We start from the raw sequence: 22,379 nt of genomic DNA, 5'->3' as shown, positions 1-22,379 counted from the left end.
ACCAAGAGAACTAAACAAATTAGATAAAGGGACATGATACCCAAATGTTGAAACACTTAAAAGTGATGTAGCATAGCTGTAAAAAGCTGACTAAAAAAAATGTCCTAAATATTCACGCCCCATTGTAAAGGGCTTTAATCAGCAAATCAGTAGGTCTGTCCCGGGACTTGCAACGGAATTTACTACGAAATCTCATAAGATCACAGTAAAATAGTTCATGACCTCAGCACTGCTGATGCTGATTGGCTGCTGTTCATTTCTTCATTTTTACCTGCAGCTGGGCAATAACTTAAAAGATAACTTTTGTAAAGAACACTTACTCTGGTGAGCTGAGGAAATTGTGAGATAAAATATCTTCCTTTTTTACATAGAGATGCTCATGTGATATTTTCCTGTCAGCTTTTTACAGTTATACTGCATCAGTTCCAAGTGATTTAGCGTATGAGTATTATGTCCCTTTAATAGAAGTAAATTGGAAAGTTGATTAAAATTGTATAATCTATCTGAATAATGAAATACATTTTGTGTGTGCGTTTCATGTCCCTTTAATGGATTATCGGACAATTTGATTGTTAAAACCCCACAACTCCCCAAGAGATCGTACCTTTACTGTGCACATTGGGAGGATGACTAGTGGTCAGAGAGAGGCGTACTACAGGTGCACTGCTCTAATTTGTTGTCATTTAGTCTATAACCTCCTAGAACCCTTCCCATACACACACACATCTCACCAGCTTCAGCTTAAAGGGACATAAAAACAGAATTTATGCTTACCTGATAAATTACTTTCTCCAACGGTGTGTCCGGTCCACGGCGTCATCCTTACTTGTGGGAATATCTCTTCCCCAATAGGAAATGGCAAAGAGTCCCAGCAAAGCTGGCCATATAGTCCCTCCTAGGCTCCGCCCACCCCAGTCATTCGACCGACGGACAGGAGGAAAAATATAGGAGAAACCATATGGTACCGTGGTGACTGTAGTTAGAGAAAATAATTCATCAGACCTGATTAAAAAAACCAGGGCGGGCCGTGGACCGGAAACACCGTTGGAGAAAGTAATTTATCAGGTAAGCATAAATTCTGTTTTCTCCAACATTGGTGTGTCCGGTCCACGGCGTCATCCTTACTTGTGGGAACCAATACCAAAGCTTTAGGACACGGATGAAGGGAGGGAGCAAATCAGGTTACCTAAACGGAAGGCACCACGGCTTGCAAAACCTTTCTCCCAAAAATAGCCTCCGAAGAAGCAAAAGTATCAAATTTGTAAAATTTGGCAAAAGTGTGCAGTAAAGACCAAGTCGCTGCCTTACATATCTGGTCAACAGAAGCCTCGTTCTTGAAGGCCCATGTGGAAGCCACAGCCCTAGTGGAGTGAGCTGTGATTCTTTCAGGAGGCTGCCGTCCGGCAGTCTCGTAAGCCAATCGGATGATGCTTTTAAGCCAAAAGGAAAGAGAGGTAGAAGTCACTTTTTGACCTCTCCTTTTACCAGAATAGACGACAAACAAAGAAGATGTTTGTCTGAAATCTTTTGTAGCCTCTAAATAGAATTTTAGAGCACGGACTACGTCCAAATTGTGTAACAAACGTTCCTTCTTTGAAACTGGATTCGGACATAAAGAAGGTACAACTATCTCCTGGTTAATATTCTTGTTAGAAACAACCTTTGGAAGAAAACCAGGCTTAGTACGCAAAACCACCTTATCTGCATGGAACACCAGATAAGGCGGAGAACACTGCAAAGCAGATAACTCTGAAACTCTTCTAGCAGAAGAAATAGCAACCAAAAACAAAACTTTCCAAGATAGTAACTTAATATCTATGGAATGTAAAGGTTCAAACGGAACCCCTTGAAGAACTGAAAGAACTAGATTTAGACTCCAGGGAGGAGTCAAAGGTCTGTAAACAGGCTTGATCCTAACCAGAGCCTGAACAAATGCTTGAACATCTGGCACAGCTGCCAGTCTTTTATGTAGTAAGACAGATAAAGCAGAGATCTGTCCCTTTAGAGAACTTGCAGATAATCCTTCCTCCAAACCTTCTTGTAGAAAGGAGAGAATCCTAGGAATTTTTATCTTATTCCATGGGAACCCTTTGGATTCACACCAACAGATATATTTTTTCCATATTTTATGGTAAATCTTTCTAGTTACTGGTTTTCTGGCCTGAACTAGAGTATCTATCACAGAATCTGAAAACCCACGCTTTGATAGGATCAAGCGCTCAATCTCCAAGCCGTCAGCTGGAGGGAGACCAGATTTGGATGTTCGAATGGACCCTGAACAAGAAGGTCCTGTCTCAAAGGTAGCTTCCATGGTGGAACCGATGACATATTCACCAGGTCTGCATACCAAGTCCTGCGTGGCCACGCAGGAGCTATCAAGATCACAGAGGCCCTCTCCTGTTTGATCCTGGCTACCAGCCTGGGAATGAGAGGAAACAGTGGAAATACATAAGCTAGGTTGAAGGTCCAAGGTGCTACTAGTGCATCTACTAGAGTCGCCTTGGGATCCCTGGATCTGGACCCGTAGCAAGGAACCTTGAAGTTCTGACGAGACGCCATCAGATCCATGTCTGGAATGCCCCATAATTGAATCAACTGGGCAAAAATCTCCGGGTGGAGTTCCCACTCCCCCGGATGGAATGTCTGACGACTCAGATAATCCGCCTCCCAGTTTTCCACTCCTGGGATGTGGATCGCAGATAGGTGTCAGGAGTGATCCTCCGCCCATTTTATGATTTTGGTCACTTCTCTCATCGCCAGGGAACTCCTTGTTCCCCCCTGATGGTTGATGTAAGCAACCGTCGTCATGTTGTCTGATTGGAATCTTATGAATCTGGCCTTTGCTAGTCGAGGCCAAGCCCTGAGAGTATTGAATATCGCTCTCAGTTCCAGAATGTTTATCGGGAGAAGAGACTCTTCCCGAGACCATAGACCCTGAGCTTTCAGGGAGTCCCAGACCGCGCCCCAGCCCACTAGACTGGCGTTGGTCGTGACGATGACCCACTCTGGTCTGCGGAAGCTCATTCCCTGGGACAGGTGATCCTGGGTTAGCCACCAACGGAGTGAGTCTCTGGTCTTCTGATCTACTTGAATCACTGGAGACAAGTCTGTATAGTCCCCATTCCATTGTTTGAGCATGCACAGTTGTAATGGTCTTAGATGAATTCGTGCAAAAGGAACTATGTCCATTGCTGCAACCATCAACCCTACTACTTCCATGCACTGCGCTATGGAAGGACGTGGAACAGAATGAAGAACTTGACAAGTGCTTAGAAGTTTTGATTTTCTGACCTCTGTCAGAAAAATCCTCATTTCTAAGGAATCTATTATTGTTCTCAAGAAGGGAACTCTTGTTGACGGAGACAGAGAACTTTTTTCTATGTTCACCTTCCATCCGTGTGATCTGAGAAAGGCTAGAACGATGTCTGTATGAGCCTTTGCTTTTGACAGGGACGACGCTTGTATTAGAATGTCGTCCAAGTATGGTACTACTGCAATGCCCCTCGGACTTAGAACCGCTAGAAGGGACCCGAGTACCTTTGTGAAAATCCTTGGAGCAGTGGCTAACCCGAATGGGAGGGCCACAAACTGGTAATGTTTGCCCAGAAAGGCAAACCTTAGGAACTGATGATGTTCTTTGTGGATAGGAATATGTAGGTACGCATCCTTTAGAATCACAGTAGTCATAAATTGACCTTCCTGGATAGTGGGTAGAATCGTTCGAATGGTTTCCATCTTGAACGATGGTACCCTGAGAAATTTGTTTAGGATCTTCAAATCCAAAATCGGTCTGAAGGTTCCCTCTTTTTTGGGAACTACGAACAGATTTGAATAAAATCCCATTCCTTGTTCCTTTATTGGAACTGGGTTTATCACTCCCATCTTTAACAGGTCTTCTACACAATGTAAGAACGCCTGTCTCTTTTAAATTTTAAACAGAAACACTTTATTACTGAATATGTGAAAAAGTATGAAGGAATTGTTCAAAAATTACCAAAATTTCACCACAGTGTCTTAAAGCATTAAGAGTATTGCACACCAATTTTCAGAGCTTTAACCCTTAAAATAACGGAACCGGAACCGTTTACAAATTTAACCCCTATACAGTCCCAGCTATAGCCTTTGCTGCGACCTAACCAAGCCCAGAGGGGAATACGATACCAAATGACGCCTTCTAGAAACTTTTCCAGCTATTTTCAGATCCTCACACATGCATCTGCATGTCTTGCTCTCAAAAACAACTGCGCAGTAATGGCGCGAAAATGAGGCTCAGCCTACAACTGGGAAGGCCCTCCCTGACTGGAAAAGGTGTCTAACACAGTGCCTGGCGTTAAAAAACGTTCCCCAAGTTTATAAATGTGAATTATCAGCATAAACATGTATAAAATGCCCAAATAAAGCAATCGATTTAGCCCATAAAAGTGTCTACCAGTTTTATAGCCCATATTAAGCCCTTTATTCTGTTTGAGACTAAGAAAATGGCTTACCGGTCCCCATGAGGGGAAATGACAGCCTTCCAGCATTACATGGTCTTGTTAGAAATATGGCTAGTCATACCTTAAGCAGAAAAGTCTGCTAACTGTTTCCCCCAACTGAAGTTACTTCATCTCAACAGTCCTATGTGGAAACAGCAATCGATTTTAGTTACTGTCTGCTAAAATCATCTTCCTCTCACAAACAGAAATCTTCATCTTTTTCTGTTTCAGAGTAAATAGTACATACCAGCACTATTTTAAAATAACAAACTCTTGATAGTAGAATAAAAAAACTACAACTAAACACCACATACTCTTAACCATCTCCGTGGAGATGTTGCCTGTGCAACGGCAAAGAGAATGACTGGGGTGGGCGGAGCCTAGGAGGGACTATATGGCCAGCTTTGCTGGGACTCTTTGCCATTTCCTATTGGGGAAGAGATATACCCACAAGTAAGGATGACGCCGTGGACCGGACACACCAATGTTGGAGAAACCCACATTTCAGATGGAGAATGCAATTTTAAGCAACTTTCTAATTTACTTCTTTTATCAAATTTTCTTCATTCCCTTGATATCTTTTGTTGAAAAGCAAGGGTGTAAGCTAAGGAGTACGTGTCTGGAGCACTATATGGCAGCAGTTTTGCAAGAGCACTAGATGGCAGCACTATTTCCTACCATGAAGTGCTCCAGACACCTACCTAGGTATCTCTTCAACAAAGAATACTATGGGAACAAAGATACTTTTGTAGCTGGGTGGAATGTCCTAGGGAGAACACATAAGAAACAAAATATAAGAAACAAATACAGATTTTGTTCCCTATTATCTGTTTGAAACTACCCAGCAGAAAACTGAAAGCCCTCATTTGTAAACCCCTTTCGTTTTTTCATTTTTTTTTTTTACATAATTGAGCAGTATGTGCAAAATATGAGTCTTACCTTGTAAAAATTGTATTTATTTACATATTATATATTTTTAAGCCCAAAAAAGATCGTTGGTTTACAGTTTATAACCCTCCTGTCTGGAACTGCATTGTTTATTTTAATTATTTACTGATTTTGTTAAATCCACGTCAAATGGTTGTTAACCTTCTTGATCACACCATCTACCCATTCACCTTACCTTACTACAGCTTTATCCAGCTCAGGAGCATGATATATTAAAGGAACATTAAACACTAAATAAATGCTAGACAGAATGATGCATTCAAACAAAAGATTAGCCTGAAAAGAACATGTAGATGTATTCTTTTTTTAAGTTTCATTAGTTGTTTAACCCCTTAACGACCAAGGACGTACGCCACACGTCCTCAAAAAAAATACACTTAATGACCGAGGACGTGTGGCGTACGTCCTTGGTCTGGAAAGCAGCTGGAAGCGATCCTGCTCGCTTCCAGTTGCTTTCCGGTTATTGCAGTGATGCCTCGATATTGAGGCATCCTGCAATAACCTTTTTTAGCAATCCGGTGCAGAGAGAGCCACTCTGTGGCCCTCTCTGCACCGGACTTCACCGGCTAAATTCGTTGGTGGGTGGGAGCCGGTTCGGGAGGTGGCCATCGGTGGCCTTGATGATGTGTAGGGGGGCGGGATCGTGGGCGGGGGTGATCGGAGGCGCGCACGGGAGGGCGGGGGCGGGCGCGTGCACGGGGAGGGAGCGGGTGGGAACCGCTACACTACAGAAAAAAAGTTTGTATCAAAAGTTTAATTTAAGTTTAAGTTAATAAAAAATAGTGTTAATCTATATAAAATACCTTAATCAGGGGGTGGGGGATTGGTCTGTGGGGGGGGGGAAGCTACACTACAGAAAAATAACATAATCATTAAAAAAAAAACATTTTTCTTGCAAACTGGGTACTGGCAGACAGCTGCCAGTACCCAAGATGGCCCCCAATAAGGCAGAGGGGGGTTAGAGAGCTGTTTTGGGGGGGATCAGGGAGGTTGGGGGCTAAGGGGGGATCCTACAAACTAGCATATGTAAATATGCTGAAAATGTATTTTTTTTTTTAAAAAAAAAAACACTTATTTTAGTACTGGCAGACTTTCTGCCAGTACTTAAGATGGCGGGGACAATTGTGGGGTGGGGGAGGGAAGGGAGCTGTTTGGGAGGGATCAGGGGGTCTGATGTGTCAGGTGGGAGTCTGATCTCTACACTAAAGCTAAAATTAACCCTGCAAGCTCCCTACAAACTACCTAATTAACCCCTTCACTGCTAGCCATAATACACGTGTGATGCGCAGCAGCACTTAGCGGCCTTCTAATTACCAAAAAGCAACGCCAAAGTCATATATGTCTGTTATTTCTGAACAAAGGGGATCCCAGAGAACCATTTACAACCATTTGTGCCATAATTGCACATGCTGTTTGTAAATAATTTTAGTGAGAAACCTAAAATTGTGAAAAATTTAGCGTTTTTTTTAATTTGATTGCATTTGGCGGTGAAATGGTGGCATGAAATATACCAAAATGGGCCTAGATCAATACTTGGGGTTGTCTACTACACTACACTGAAGCTAAAATTAACCCTAGAAGCTCCCTACATGCTCCCTAATTAACCCCTTCACTGCTGGGCATAATACACGTGTGGTGCGCAGTCGCATTTAGCAGCCTTCTAATTAGTAAAAAGCAAAACCAAAGCCATATATGTCTGCTATTTATGAACAAAGGGGATCCCAGAGAAGCATTTACAACCATGTATGCTATAATTGCATAAGTTTTTTGTAAATAATTTCAGTGAGAAACCTAAAGTTTGTGAAAAAAATTGTGAAAAAGTGAACAATTTTTTTTATTTGATCGCATTTGGCGGTGAAATGGTGGCATGAAATATACCAAAATGGGCCTAGATCAATACTTTGGGATGTCTTCTAAAAAAAATATATACATGTCAATGGATATTCAGGGATTCCTGAAAGATATCAGTGTCCCAATATAACTATTGGAAATAGCAAAGTGCTACTTGTATTTATGGCCCTATAACTTGCAAAAAAAGCAAAGAACATGTAAACATTGGGTATTTCTAAACTCATGACAAAATTTAGAAACTATTTAGCATATGTTTTTTTTGGTGGTTGTAGATGTATAACAGATTTTGGGGGTCAAAGTTAGAAAAAGTGTGTTTTTTTCCATTTTTTCCTCATATTTTATAATTTTTTTTATAGTAAATTATAAGATATGATGAAAATAATGGTATATTTTGAAAGTCCATTTAATGGCGAGAAAAACGGTATATAATATGTGTGGGTACATTAAATGAGTAAGGGGAAAATTACAGCTAAACACAAACACCGCAGAAAACAGAATTTATGTTTACCTGATAAATTACTTTCTCCAACGGTGTGTCCGGTCCACGGCGTCATCCTTACTTGTGGGATATTCTCTTCCCCAACAGGAAATGGCAAAGAGCCCAGCAAAGCTGGTCACATGATCCCTCCTAGGCTCCGCCTACCCCAGTCATTCGACCGACGTTAAGGAGGAATATTTGCATAGGAGAAACCATATGGTACCGTGGTGACTGTAGTTAAAGAAAATAAATTATCAGACCTGATTAAAAAAACCAGGGCGGGCCGTGGACCGGACACACCGTTGGAGAAAGTAATTTATCAGGTAAACATAAATTCTGTTTTCTCCAACATAGGTGTGTCCGGTCCACGGCGTCATCCTTACTTGTGGGAACCAATACCAAAGCTTTAGGACACGGATGAAGGGAGGGAGCAAATCAGGTCACCTAAATGGAAGGCACCACGGCTTGCAAAACCTTTCTCCCAAAAATAGCCTCAGAAGAAGCAAAAGTATCAAACTTGTAAAATTTGGTAAAAGTGTGCAGTGAAGACCAAGTCGCTGCCCTACATATCTGATCAACAGAAGCCTCGTTCTTGAAGGCCCAAGTGGAAGCCACAGCCCTAGTGGAATGAGCTGTGATTCTTTCGGGAGGCTGCCGTCCGGCAGTCTCGTAAGCCAATCTGATGATGCTTTTAATCCAAAAAGAGAGAGAGGTAGAAGTTGCTTTTTGACCTCTCCTTTTACCGGAATAAACAACAAACAAGGAAGATGTTTGTCTAAAATCCTTTGTAGCATCTAAATAGAATTTTAGAGCGCGAACAACATCCAAATTGTGCAACAAACGTTCCTTCTTTGAAACTGGTTTCGGACACAGAGAAGGTACGATAATCTCCTGGTTAATGTTTTTGTTAGAAACAACTTTTGGAAGAAAACCAGGTTTAGTACGTAAAACCACCTTATCTGCGTGGAACACCAGATAAGGAGGAGAACACTGCAGAGCAGATAATTCTGAAACTCTTCTAGCAGAAGAAATTGCAACTAAAAACAAAACTTTCCAAGATAATAACTTAATATCAACGGAATGTAAGGGTTCAAACGGAACCCCCTGAAGAACTGAAAGAACTAAATTGAGACTCCAAGGAGGAGTCAAAGGTTTGTAAACAGGCTTAATTCTAACCAGAGCCTGAACAAAGGCTTGAACATCTGGCACAGCAGCCAGCTTTTTGTGAAGTAACACCGACAAGGCAGAAATCTGTCCCTTCAGGGAACTTGCAGATAATCCTTTTTCCAATCCTTCTTGAAGGAAGGATAGAATCCTAGGAATCTTAACCTTGTCCCAAGGGAATCCTTTAGATTCACACCAACAGATATATTTTTTCCAAATTTTGTGGTAAATCTTTCTAGTTACAGGCTTTCTGGCCTGAACAAGAGTATCGATAACAGAATCTGAGAACCCTCGCTTCGATAAAATCAAGCGTTCAATCTCCAAGCAGTCAGCTGGAGTGAAACCAGATTCGGATGTTCGAACGGACCCTGAACAAGAAGGTCTCGTCTCAAAGGTAGCTTCCAAGGTGGAGCCGATGACATATTCACCAGATCTGCATACCAAGTCCTGCGTGGCCACGCAGGAGCTATCAAGATCACCGACGCCCTCTCCTGATTGATCCTGGCTACCAGCCTGGGGATGAGAGGAAACGGCGGGAACACATAAGCTAGTTTGAAGGTCCAAGGTGCTACTAGTGCATCCACTAGAGCCGCCTTGGGATCCCTGGATCTGGACCCGTAGCAAGGAACTTTGAAGTTCTGACGAGAGGCCATCAGATCCATGTCTGGAATGCCCCACAGCTGAGTGACTTGGGCAAAGATTTCCGGATGGAGTTCCCACTCCCCCGGATGCAATGTCTGACGACTCAGAAAATCCGCTTCCCAATTTTCCACTCCTGGGATGTGGATAGCAGACAGGTGGCAGGAGTGAGACTCCGCCCATAGAATGATTTTGGTCACTTCTTCCATCGCTAGGGAACTCCTTGTTCCCCCCTGATGGTTGATGTACGCAACAGTTGTCATGTTGTCTGATTGAAACCGTATGAACTTGGCCCTCGCTAGCTGAGGCCAAGCCTTGAGAGCATTGAATATCGCTCTCAGTTCCAGAATATTAATCGGTAGAAGAGATTCTTCCCGAGACCAAAGACCCTGAGCTTTCAGGGATCCCCAGACCGCGCCCCAGCCCATCAGACTGGCGTCGGTCGTGACAATGACCCACTCTGGTCTGCGGAATGTCATCCCTTGTGACAGGTTGTCCAGGGACAGCCACCAACGGAGTGAGTCTCTGGTCCTCTGATTTACTTGTATCTTCGGAGACAAGTCTGTATAGTCCCCATTCCACTGACTGAGCATGCACAGTTGTAATGGTCTTAGATGAATGCGCGCAAAAGGAACTATGTCCATTGCCGCTACCATCAACCCGATCACTTCCATGCACTGAGCTATGGAAGGAAGAGGAACGGAATGAAGTATCCGACAAGAGTCTAGAAGTTTTGTTTTTCTGGCCTCTGTCAGAAAAATCCTCATTTCTAAGGAGTCTATTATTGTTCCCAAGAAGGGAACCCTTGTTGACGGAGATAGAGAACTCTTTTCCACGTTCACTTTCCATCCGTGAGATCTGAGAAAGGCCAGGACAATGTCCGTGTGAGCCTTAGCTTGAGGAAGGGACGACGCTTGAATCAGAATGTCGTCCAAGTAAGGTACTACAGCAATGCCCCTTGGTCTTAGCACAGCTAGAAGGGACCCTAGTACCTTTGTGAAAATCCTTGGAGCAGTGGCTAATCCGAAAGGAAGCGCCACGAACTGGTAATGTTTGTCCAGGAAAGCGAACCTTAGGAACCGATGATGTTCCTTGTGGATAGGAATATGTAGATACGCATCCTTTAAATCCACCGTGGTCATGAATTGACCTTCCTGGATGGAAGGAAGAATAGTCCGAATGGTTTCCATCTTGAACGATGGAACCTTGAGAAACTTGTTTAAGATCTTGAGATCTAAGATTGGTCTGAACGTTCCCTCTTTTTTGGGAACTATGAACAGATTGGAGTAGAACCCCATCCCTTGTTCTCTTAATGGAACAGGATGAATCACTCCCATTTTTAACAGGTCTTCTACACAATGTAAGAATGCCTGTCTTTTTATGTGGTCTGAAGACAACTGAGACCTGTGGAACCTCCCCCTTGGGGGAAGTCCCTTGAATTCCAGAAGATAACCTTGGGAGACTATTTCTAGCGCCCAAGGATCCAGAACATCTCTTGCCCAAGCCTGAGCGAAGAGAGAGAGTCTGCCCCCCACCAGATCCGGTCCCGGATCGGGGGCCAACATTTCATGCTGTCTTGGTAGCAGTGGCAGGTTTCTTGGCCTGCTTTCCCTTGTTCCAGCCTTGCATTGGTCTCCAAGCTGGCTTGGCTTGAGAAGTATTACCCTCTTGCTTAGAGGACATAGCACCTTGGGCTGGTCCGTTTCTACGAAAGGGACGAAAATTAGGTTTATTTTTTGCCTCGAAAGGCCGATCCTGAGGAAGGGCGTGGCCCTTACCCCCAGTGATATCAGAGATAATCTCTTTCAAGTCAGGGCCAAACAGCGTTTTCCCCTTGAAAGGAATGTAAGTAGCTTGTTCTTGGAAGACGCATCAGCCGACCAAGATTTCAACCAAAGCGCTCTGCGCGCCACAATAGCAAACCCAGAATTCTTAGCCGCTAACCTAGCCAATTGCAAAGTGGCGTCTAGGGTGAAAGAATTAGCCAATTTGAGAGCATTGATTCTGTCCATAATCTCCTCAAAAGGAGGAGAATCACTATCGACCGCCTTTATCAGCTCATCGAACCAGAAACATGCGGCAGTAGCGACAGGGACAATGCAGGAAATTGGTTGTAGAAGGTAACCTTGCTGAACAAACATCTTTTTAAGCAAACCTTCTAATTTTTTATCCATAGGATCTTTGAAAGCACAACTATCCTCTATGGGTATAGTGGTGCGTTTGTTTAAAGTGGAAACCGCTCCCTCGACCTTGGGGACTGTCTGCCATTGGGGGGAGGGACGAAAGGAATACCGGGCCTTTCCCATTCTTTATTAACAATGTCCGCCACCCGCTTGGGTATAGGAAAAGCTTCTGGGAGCCCCGGCACCTCTAGGAACTTGTCCATTTTACATAGTTTCTCTGGGATGACCAACTTGTCACAATCATCCAGAGTGGATAATACCTCCTTAAGCAGAATGCGGAGATGTTCCAACTTAAATTTAAATGCAATCACATCAGGTTCAGCTTGTTGAGAAATGTTCCCTGAATCAGTAATTTCTCCCTCAGACAAAACCTCCCTGGCCCCATCAGACTGGGTTAGGGGCCCTTCAGAAATATTATTATCAGCGTCGTCATGCTCTTCAGTATCTAAAACAGAGCAGTCGCGCTTACGCTGATAAGTGTTCATTTTGGCTAAAATGTTTTTGACAGAATTATCCATTACAGCCGTTAATTGTTGCATAGTAAGGAGTATTGGCGCGCTAGATGTACTAGGGGCCTCCTGAGTGGGCAAGACTCGTGTAGACGAAGGAGGGAATGATGCAGTACCATGCTTACTCCCCTCACTTGAGGAATCATCTTGGGCATCATTGTCATTGTCACATAAATCACATTTATTTAAATGAATAGGAATTCTGGCTTCCCCACATTCAGAACACAGCCTATCTGGTAGTTCAGACATGTTAAACAGGCATAAACTAGATAACAAAGTACAAAAAACGTTTTAAAATAAAACCGTTACTGTCACTTTAAATTTTAAACTGAACACACTTTATTACTGCAATTGCGAAAAAACATGAAGCAATTGTTCAAAATTCACCAAATTTTCACCACAGTGTCTTAAAGCCTTAAAAGTATTGCACACCAAATTTGGAAGCTTTAACCCTTAAAATAACGGAACCGGAGCCGTTTTGAACTTTAACCCCTTTACAGTCCCTGGTATCTGCTTTGCTGAGACCCAACCAAGCCCAAAGGGGAATACGATACCAAATGACGCCTTCAGAAAGTCTTTTCTAAGTATCAGAGCTCCTCTCACATGCGACTGCATGCCATGCCTCTCAAAAACAAGTGCGCAACACCGGCGCGAAAATGAGGCTCTGCTTATGCTTTGGGAAAGCCCCTAAAGAATAAGGTGTCTAAAACAGTGCCTGCCGATATTATTATATCAAAATACCCAGATAAAATGATTCCTCAAGGCTAAATATGTGTTGATAATGAATCGATTTAGCCCAGAAAAAGTCTACAGTCTTAATAAGCCCTTGTGAAGCCCTTATTTACGATCGTAATAAACATGGCTTACCGGATCCCATAGGGAAAATGACAGCTTCCAGCATTACATCGTCTTGTTAGAATGTGTCATACCTCAAGCAGCAAGAGACTGCTCACTGTTCCCCCAACTGAAGTTAATTGCTCTCAACAGTCCTGTGTGGAACAGCCATGGATTTTAGTGACGGTTGCTAAAATCATTTTCCTCATACAAACAGAAATCTTCATCTCTTTTCTGTTTCTGAGTAAATAGTACATACCAGCACTATTTCAAAATAACAAACTCTTGATTGAATAATAAAAACTACAGTTAAACACTAAAAAACTCTAAGCCATCTCCGTGGAGATGTTGCCTGTACAACGGCAAAGAGAATGACTGGGGTAGGCGGAGCCTAGGAGGGATCATGTGACCAGCTTTGCTGGGCTCTTTGCCATTTCCTGTTGGGGAAGAGAATATCCCACAAGTAAGGATGACGCCGTGGACCGGACACACCTATGTTGGAGAAATGTAAAAATAGCCTTGGTCCCAAACGGACAGAAAATGGAAAAGTGCTGTGGTCATTAAGGGGTTAAATATTGACGAAATAAGTGTAAAGTTTTAGGGTCTATAAAACAATGGGAGCTGCCATGTTGTAACTTGTGTTACCTTCTTTGCTGTGGCCAATTAGGGACAGTTATAAATAGGTCACTAGAGTGTGCAGCCAATAGTTGTGTGGAATATAACTGTATTCTGCACTTCCATTTCTAACAGGAACTGAAGAGCTCACAATTTCAGAATGGAATTAGAGGCAGAGGGGACAAAATAAATAATGAAAGCCTATTTCAGTGTTTTTTTTATATATATATAAGATTTGTTCTTTTATATTACCATCTTAAAGTATTTAATATCCCTTTAAGGTAATTGGCATGATCGGACAGGTTGTGGTTTGAGAACCCTATGGCATGCTAAAAAAACAATGCAGCGCTAGATGGGAGGGTCATTGTGCTTAATGTTTACAGTCCCTTTCAGAAAGGGTAACAGTACTGCAACGCCATAGAAGACATTACAAAAATGACTGCTATAGAAACACTTGAGTTATGTGGAAGTTGAGTGATGGAACCTGTTGTGCAAAAACGGAAAAGTAAAAAAAAAAGAAAAAAAAAAAGCCAGATCTAGAGAACCTCAGAGTGACCTCAGATTTGCCTTGGGACATACCATAGCCACTTATAAATTGAGTGTTGCAGGTCTAAATTTCTATTTAAAAAACAAAGGAAGCCAGCCCTAGGTAACATTTAATTTTATCATCCAGTCTTGGCTCTATGTACACTATTATATTGATGGTTTGTTGAAAATAAACTACTCTATCAATACAAAGCACTTTATTATTTATTTTAGAAAATAGTATCTTTAAGTTTAGAATATTCATTTTAACAATACATAACACAAATAATCAGTAAATTTGATAATAGAAGTAAAGAAGAAACCTTTTTTTTATTTGTGTGTATTATTTATCCTCTGAAAAATAAAGGCAAATTCTTGGTTTTCATTTCCCTATTAACAAAACGTTTAATTGACATTATTTCCAGCTGAGAGCTGGGATATACTTTATATTACAGTAACCAAACATCAATTTACATTTAGAAAATATGCCCCAGAATTCCAATATATTTAAACAGTCAAAATAAGTTCAGGTTTACAAAGCACATGCACACTACAAAAACATGCAGCTGCTAAAATATGTCCAGTTGCATGCAGTTAACAGATACAAAGATCTGGTTCTAGGGAATGTCGGTACCAAAATATATTAGTTCATTTTAGAGAATAATAAATGCAATTTACCTCCTCTTCTTTTAGCTAAAAGAAGCATATATATACATATTTCAGGTTAGAAAAACATTAAATGTCATATTAAAGAACAATAATCAAACTATACAATAAATACAATCTGTTTAGCCATTATATTACACTAGTACAGCTTTAATAAGCTTTCTTCTTAAAAAATATTTTTTTTTCTTCTTTTCAGTAAAAAGTTACCTCTCTACAGTTTCTAGTCTGTCATTGAATCATACGGTCATGCACGCTTTTTTGCACTAGTGATCTTGCATACATGACATTAAAAAAAGCTACGTAAAATCCAAATATATTCTTTGAGGATTCAGACAGAGCATGCCATCTGAAACAACTTTACAATTTACTTTTATTATATAATTTATTTTGTTCTCTTGGTATCCTTTGTTAAAAAGCATAACTAGGTACTCTAAGAAGCAGCAATGCACTTCTGGGAGCAAGCAGCTGATTAGTGGCTGCACATATATGTCAGTTGTAATTGGCACAGTACTCCTGATTTATTCAGCTGGCTTCTAGTACTGCATTGCTGCTCCTTCAAAGGACACCAAAGAATGATGCAAATTTGATTATAGAAGTAAATTGGAAAGTTGCGTAAAACTGTATTCTCTATTCGAATCATGATAGAAAAAGCTTATATATTCAGACTGACAGGACAGACACTGCAAGTGGGGGATGCATTTGAAGGAGGAATCATTTTGTACATTATGTAATACACAAGCATCTTACAAACACCCTCTCTGATGATTAACTAAAGTATTTAAAATGTTTTCATTTCAGTATTTAAAATGAAATATACAAAAGTTAGGGGACAATACAAAGGAAGAGGCTAGTGGCTACAACATCAAAAAGCAAATGGAAGGGGAAATGGCTCTTACTTGTTTTTCTGGATCTATGGCTCCTGATGCAGCAACCTTTAGTTCAAGCTCCTTTTCCCTGGAAAAACATAATTTATGTAAGAACTTATCTGATAAATTAATTTCTTTCATAGTGGCATGAAAGTCCATGAGCTAGTGACATATAGAATATACATTCCCACCAGGAGGGGGCAAAGTTTCCCAAACCTCAAAATGCCTATAAATACACCTCCCACCACACTCATACCTTAGTTTAATGTATAGCCAAGTAGTGAGGTGTAAAAAGGAGTAAAAAGGCATACAAAAAGAGGAACTGGAAAATAATATTGTGCTTTTATACAAAAAAATCATAACCACCAAAAAATAAAGTAGGTCTCATGGACTCATTATGTTTTCTTTCTTGGCAAGAGTCCATGAGTTAGTGACGTATGGGATATAATACCCAAGTCACTAGAGAGGGAGGGATAAAATAAAAACAGCTATTTCCGCTGAAAAATTAAATCCAAATAATGATTAAGTTTTCTTAAAATTTTTAAAAAAAACTCAAATCATAGGCAAAAGAATCAAACTGAAACAGCTGCCTGAAGAACTTTTCTACCAAAGACTGCTTCTGAAGAAGCAAATACATAAAAATGGTAACATTTTGTAAATGTATGCAAAGAAGACCAAGCTGCTGCTTTGAAAATCTGATCAACTGAAGCTCCATTCTTGAAAGCCCAAGAAGTGGCAACTGATCTAGTATAATGAGCTGTAATTCTTTGAGGTGAAGACTGCCCCGCCTCCAAATAAGCCTTGTAAATCAAAAGTTTCAACCAAGATGCCAAAGAAATGGCAGAGGCTTTATGACCTTTCCTGAAACCAGAGAAAATAACAAATAGACTAGAAGTCTTTCTGAAATCCTTAGTAGCTTCAACATAGTATTTCAAAGAGCTCTAACCACATCCAAAGAATGTAGAGATCTCTCAAGAGAATTTATAGGATTAGGACACAAAGAAGGAACAACAATTTCCCTACTAATGTTGTTAGAATTCACAACTATAGGCAAAAATTTGAAATAAGTCCGTAAAACCGCTTTATCTTGATGGACAATCAGATAAGGAGACTCAGAAGAGAGAGCCGACAACTTAAACTCTCCTAGCAGAAGAGATAGCCAAAAGAAATAACACTTTCCAAGACAGTAGTTAAATATCCAAAGAATGCATAGGCTCAAAAGGAGGAGCCTGCAAATTCCTTAAAACCAAATTGAGACTCCAAGAAAATAGACTTAATAACAGGTTTGATACGAACAGAAGCCTGAACAAAACAGTGAATATCAGGAAGTTTAGCAATCTTTCTATGAAATAAGATAGAAAAAGCAGAGATTTGTCCCTTCAAAGTATTGGCAGACAAACCCTTATCCAAACCATCCTGAAGAAACTGTAAAATCCGAGGAATTCTAAAAGAATGCCAGGAAAAATTATGAGAGGAGCACCATGAAATACAGGTTTTCCAAACCCGATAATAAATCTTCCTCCAAACAGACTTACGAGCCTTTAACATAGTGTTAAATCACTGAGTCAGAGAAACCTCTATGACTAAGAACTAAGCATTCAATTTCCAAACCTTCAAATTTAGAGATTCTGATGGAAAAACGGCCCTTTAGACAAAAGGTCTGGCCTTAAAGGAAGTGGCCAAGGTTGGCAACTGGACATCCGGACAAGATCCGCATACCAAAACCTGTGAGGCCATGCTGGTGCTATCAGAAACACATGAGTGTGTTCCATTATGATCTTGGAGATCCCCCTTGGAAGAAGAACTAGGGGTGGAAAAATGTAAGCAGGTTGGTAACACCAAGGAACTGCTAAAGCATCCACCATCTCTGCCTGAGGATCCTTAGATCTGGAAAGATATCTGGGAAGTTTCTTGTTCAAACGAGAGGCCATCAGATCTATTTCTGGAAGACCCCACATCTGTATAATCTGATGAAACACATCTGGATTGAGAGACCACTCTCCCGGATGCAAAGTCTGAGGACTGAGATAATCTGCTTCTCAATTGTCTACACCTGGAATATGAACCACAGAAATTAGATAAGAGTTGGACTCCGCCCAGGAAAGTATCCAAGATACTTCTTTCATTGCTAAAGAGCTGAAAGTCCCTCCTTGATGATTGACATATGTCACTGTTGTGATATTGTCTGTCTGAAAACAAATTAAAAGTTCTCTCTTTAATAGAGGCCAAGTCTGAAAAGCTCTGAAGATAGCAAGGAGTTCTAAAATATTGATTGCTAACCTCGCCTTGAGGTTCCCAAACCCCTTGTGTTGTCAGAGACCCCCAGACAACTCCCCAACCAGTAAGACTTGCATCCGCTGAGATCACAGTCCAGGAAGGACAAACAAAGGAGGCCCCTGGAACAATCCGGTGATGGTCCATCCACCAAGACAGAGAAAGTTGAATGTTGGGATTTAAGTATATCAGTTGTGATATCCGAGTATAATCCCTGCACCATTAATTCAGCATGCAAAGCTGCAGAGGTCTCATATGTAAACGAACAAAGGGGATCGCGTCCGATGCTGCAGTCATAAGACCTTCAACTTCCATGCACATAGCTACTGAAGGGAACGATCAAGACTGAAAGCTTAGACAAGCTAAAACCAATTTCATTCGCCTCTTGTCCGTTAAAGACAGAGTCATGGACACTGAATCTATCTGGGAACCTAAAAAGATGACCCTTGTTTGAGGAACCAAGAAACTCTTTAGCAAATTGATCCTCCAACCATACCTTTGAAGAAACCACACTAGTTGTTTTGTGTGAGATTCTGCTAAATGAAAAGACTGAGCTAGTACCAAAATATCGTCCAAATAAGGAAACACTGCAATACCCTGCTCTCTGATTACAGATAGAAGGGCACCGAGAACCTTCAAAAAGATTCTTGGTGCCGTCGCTAGGCTAAATGGAAGAGCGACAAACTGGTAATGCTTGTTTAGAAAAGAGAATCTCATAAACCGATAGTGGTCTGGATGAATTGGAATATGAAGATAAGCATCCTGTAAGTCTATTGTGGACATATAATGCCCTTGCTGAACAAAAGGCAGAATAGTCCTTATAGTAACCATCTTGAAAGTTGGGACTCTTACAAAACGATTTTAAAATATCAGATCCAGAACTGGTCTGAAAGAATTCTCTTTCTTTGGGACAATGAATAGATTTGAATAGAACCCCAAACCTTGTTCCTGTAGAGGAACAGGAACAATCACCCCTCTAGATCTGAAACACATTTCAGAAAAGCCTGAGCTTTCACAGGATTTGTTGGAACATGAGAAAGAAAGAATATTCCCACAGGAGGTCTTATTCTGAAACCTATTTGATACCCTTGAGACACAATATTCTGAATCCACGGATTCTGAACAGAACTTGACCAAATTTCCTGAAATAATTTCAATCTGCCCCCCACCAGCTGAACTGGATTGAGGGCCGTACCGTCATGCAGTCTTGGGGGCTGGATTTGTTTTTTTATAAGGCTTGGTCTTATTCCAATTTGAGGATGGTCTCCAATTGGAACCAGAGGCCTTAGGGGAAGGAGTAGTTTTTTGTTCCTTATTCTGTCGAAAGGAACAAAAACAATTAGGAGCCTTCAATTTACCCTTGGACTTTTTATCAGTGATAGTGGAAATAATAGAATCCAATTGAGAACCAAATAAATTCTTCCCCTGGAAAGATAGAGATAGTAATCTAGATTTAGACACCATGTCAGCATTCCAAGATTTAAGCCATAAAGCTCTTCTAGCTAAAATAGCTAAAAAGACATAGATTTAACATTGATCTTAATAATGTCAAATATAGCACAAATAAAATGATTAGCATGTTGAAGCAGAAGAACAATGCTAGACAAATCAGAATCTTCTACCTGATGGGCTAAACTGTCCAACCAAAAAGTTGAAGCAGCAGCCACATCAGCCATAGAAATGGCAGGTCTAAGAATATAACTAGAATGTAAATAAGCTTTTCTGAGATAAGATTCAATGTTTCTATCTAAAGGATCCTCAAAAGAAGTACTATCTTCCATAGGGATAGCAGTACGTCTGGCAAGAGTGGAAATAGCCCCATCAACTTCAACTTTAGTGACTTTTCCCTAAAACTCTAAATTAGCCACAGGTAAAGGATACGACTTCTTAAACCTAGAAGAAGGATTACAAGAAGAACCAGGGTTAGACCATTCCTTAGTAATCATATCAGAAACAGCATCTGGAATAGGTTTAAAACAGAATTTAAACGTTTACTGGCTTTGTTATCAAGAGGACTAGACTCTTCAATACCCAAAGTAACCAAAACTTCCTTCAACAAAGAACGAATATACTCAATCTTAAACAGACAGGAATTTTAACAATTTCAGAATCTGATTCAGGATCCTCTGAACCAGAGAGATCCTCATCAGCAGAGGATACTTCAGTATGTTGTCGGTCAATACAAATTTAATGAGAATTATGAGAAGCTTTGAAAGACCATTTACGTTTATTTGAAGGCGGAATAGCAGACATAGCCTTTTCTATAGCTGCAGCAATATAATTATTTACATCTGCAGGAATATCAGGTACATTAGACGTTGAAGGAACAACAGACAATTTATTTGTACTAATAGAAACATTATCAGCATTTTACAGCTTGTTATGACAGATGCCACATAATTGAGCTGAAGAAATAACATCAGTTAATTTACAACAGACACACTTGGCTTTGGTAGAACTGTGTTCAGGCAACATGGTTTCTACAGCAACATCAGAGGCAGGATCAGACTGAGACATCTTGCAAAATGTAAAAAGAAAAAAACAACATTTAAACAAAATATCTAATTTCCTCATATAGCAGTTTCATGAATGCTTATGCTAAAGTGAGATGCAAAAAAATAAGCATCATAGCTATTAAAAATATGAAGAGACCCAGAAGCATTAAAGGTTGAGGGGTAATATACAAAAATATTTTTGACGCCAAGTATGACGCATAAGGAAGTGAAATTTTTTGCCGCCAAAGCTAACCAGGAAATGACGCAAATCGCGTCATAACAAGAGCGACTTTGCGCCAAAATCAACAAAAGCACAGGAAATGATGAGACGCGTTACTATAGACGCAACTTTGCAGCAAAAAAAATTCACGCCAAAAATTACACCATAAAAAAAAACATAATTTATGCTTACCTGATAAATTTATTTCTCTTGTAGTGTAGTCATTCCACGGGTCATCCATTACTTATGGAATATATCTCTTCCTAACAGGAAGCTGCAAGAGGATCACCCAAGCAGAGCTGCTATATAGCTCCTCCCCTCACATGTCATATTCAGTCATTCGACCAAAGCAGACGAGAAAGGAGAAACCACAGGGTGCAGTGGTGACTGGAGTTTAATTAAAATTTAGATCTGCCTTAAAGACAGGGCGGGCCGTGGACTGACTACACTACAAGAGAAATAAATTTATCAGGTAAGCATAAATTATGTTTTCTCTTGTTAAGTGTAGTCAGTCCACGGGTCATCCATTACTTATGGAATACCAATACCAAAGCTAAAGTACACGGATGAAGGGAGGGACAAGGCAGGAACATTAAACAGAAGGAACCACTGCCTGAAGTACCTTTCTCCCAAAAATAGCTTCCGAAGAAGCAAAAGTGTCAAATTTGTAAAATTTTGAAAAGGTGTGAAGCGAAGACCAAGTCGCAGCCTTGCAAATCTGTTCAACAGAGGCCTCATTTTTAAAGGCCCAGGTGGAAGCCACAGCTCTAGTAGAATGAGCTGTAATCCTTTCAGGAGGCTGCTGTCCAGCAGTCTCATAGGCTAAACGTATTATGCTACGAAGCCAAAAAGAGAGAGAGGTAGCCGAAGCCTTTTGACCTCTTCTCTGTCCAGAGTAAACGACAAACAGGGAAGAAGTTTGACGAAAATCTATAGTTGCCTGCAAATAGAACTTCAGGGCACGGACTACGTCCAGATTATGCAAAAGTCGTTCCTTCTTTGAAAAAGGGTTAGGACACAGTGATGGAACAACAATCTCTTGATTGATATTCCTGTTAGTAACTACCTTAGGTAAGAACCCAGGTTTAGTACGCAGAACTACCTTGTCTGAATGAAAAATCAGATAAGGAGAATCACAATGTAAGGCAGATAACTCAGAGACTCTTCGAGCCGAGGAAATAGCCATCAAAAACAAAACCTTCCAGGATAACAGCTTGATATCAATGGAATGAAGGGGTTCAAATGGAACGCCTTGAAGAACATTAAGAACTAAGTTTAAGCTCCACGGCGGAGCAACAGTCTTAAACACAGGCTTAATCCTAGTTAAAGCCTGACAAAAAGCCTGAACGTCTGGAACTTCAGCCAGACGTTTGTGTAAAAGAATAGACAGAGCAGAAATCTGTCCCTTTAACGAACTAGCAGATAAGCCCTTTTCTAAACCCTCTTGTAGAAAGGACAATATCCTAGGAATCCTAACCTTACTCCATGAGTAACTCTTGGATTCGCACCAATATAAATATTTACGCCATATCTTATGGTAAATTTTTCTGGTAACAGGCTTCCTAGCCTGTATTAGGGTATCAATAACCGACTCCGAGAAGCCACGCTTTGATAGAATCAAGCGTTCAATCTCCATG

The 22,379-nt window shown here is 40.8% G+C and overlaps 1 protein-coding gene across 1 annotated transcript in view; it reads right to left on the bottom strand.

Annotated features, from left to right (window-relative positions):
- CSPP1 (centrosome and spindle pole associated protein 1) overlaps window positions 1-22,379 on the bottom strand; it is a 411,029-nt gene that overhangs the window by 242,759 nt on the left and 145,891 nt on the right. The window contains exon 13 of the mRNA XM_053715098.1: window positions 15,784-15,841. Coding sequence (XP_053571073.1) covers window positions 15,784-15,841 — 58 coding nt within the window. The remainder of the gene's footprint in view (window positions 1-15,783; window positions 15,842-22,379) is intronic.

The sequence above is a fragment of the Bombina bombina genome, chromosome 5 (genome assembly GCF_027579735.1).
Source record: "Bombina bombina isolate aBomBom1 chromosome 5, aBomBom1.pri, whole genome shotgun sequence".
In the NCBI taxonomy this organism is placed as follows: Eukaryota; Metazoa; Chordata; class Amphibia; order Anura; family Bombinatoridae; genus Bombina; species Bombina bombina.
The sequence above is the reverse complement of the archived record's forward strand: the minus strand, read 5'-3'. Positions and strand labels throughout refer to the sequence as shown.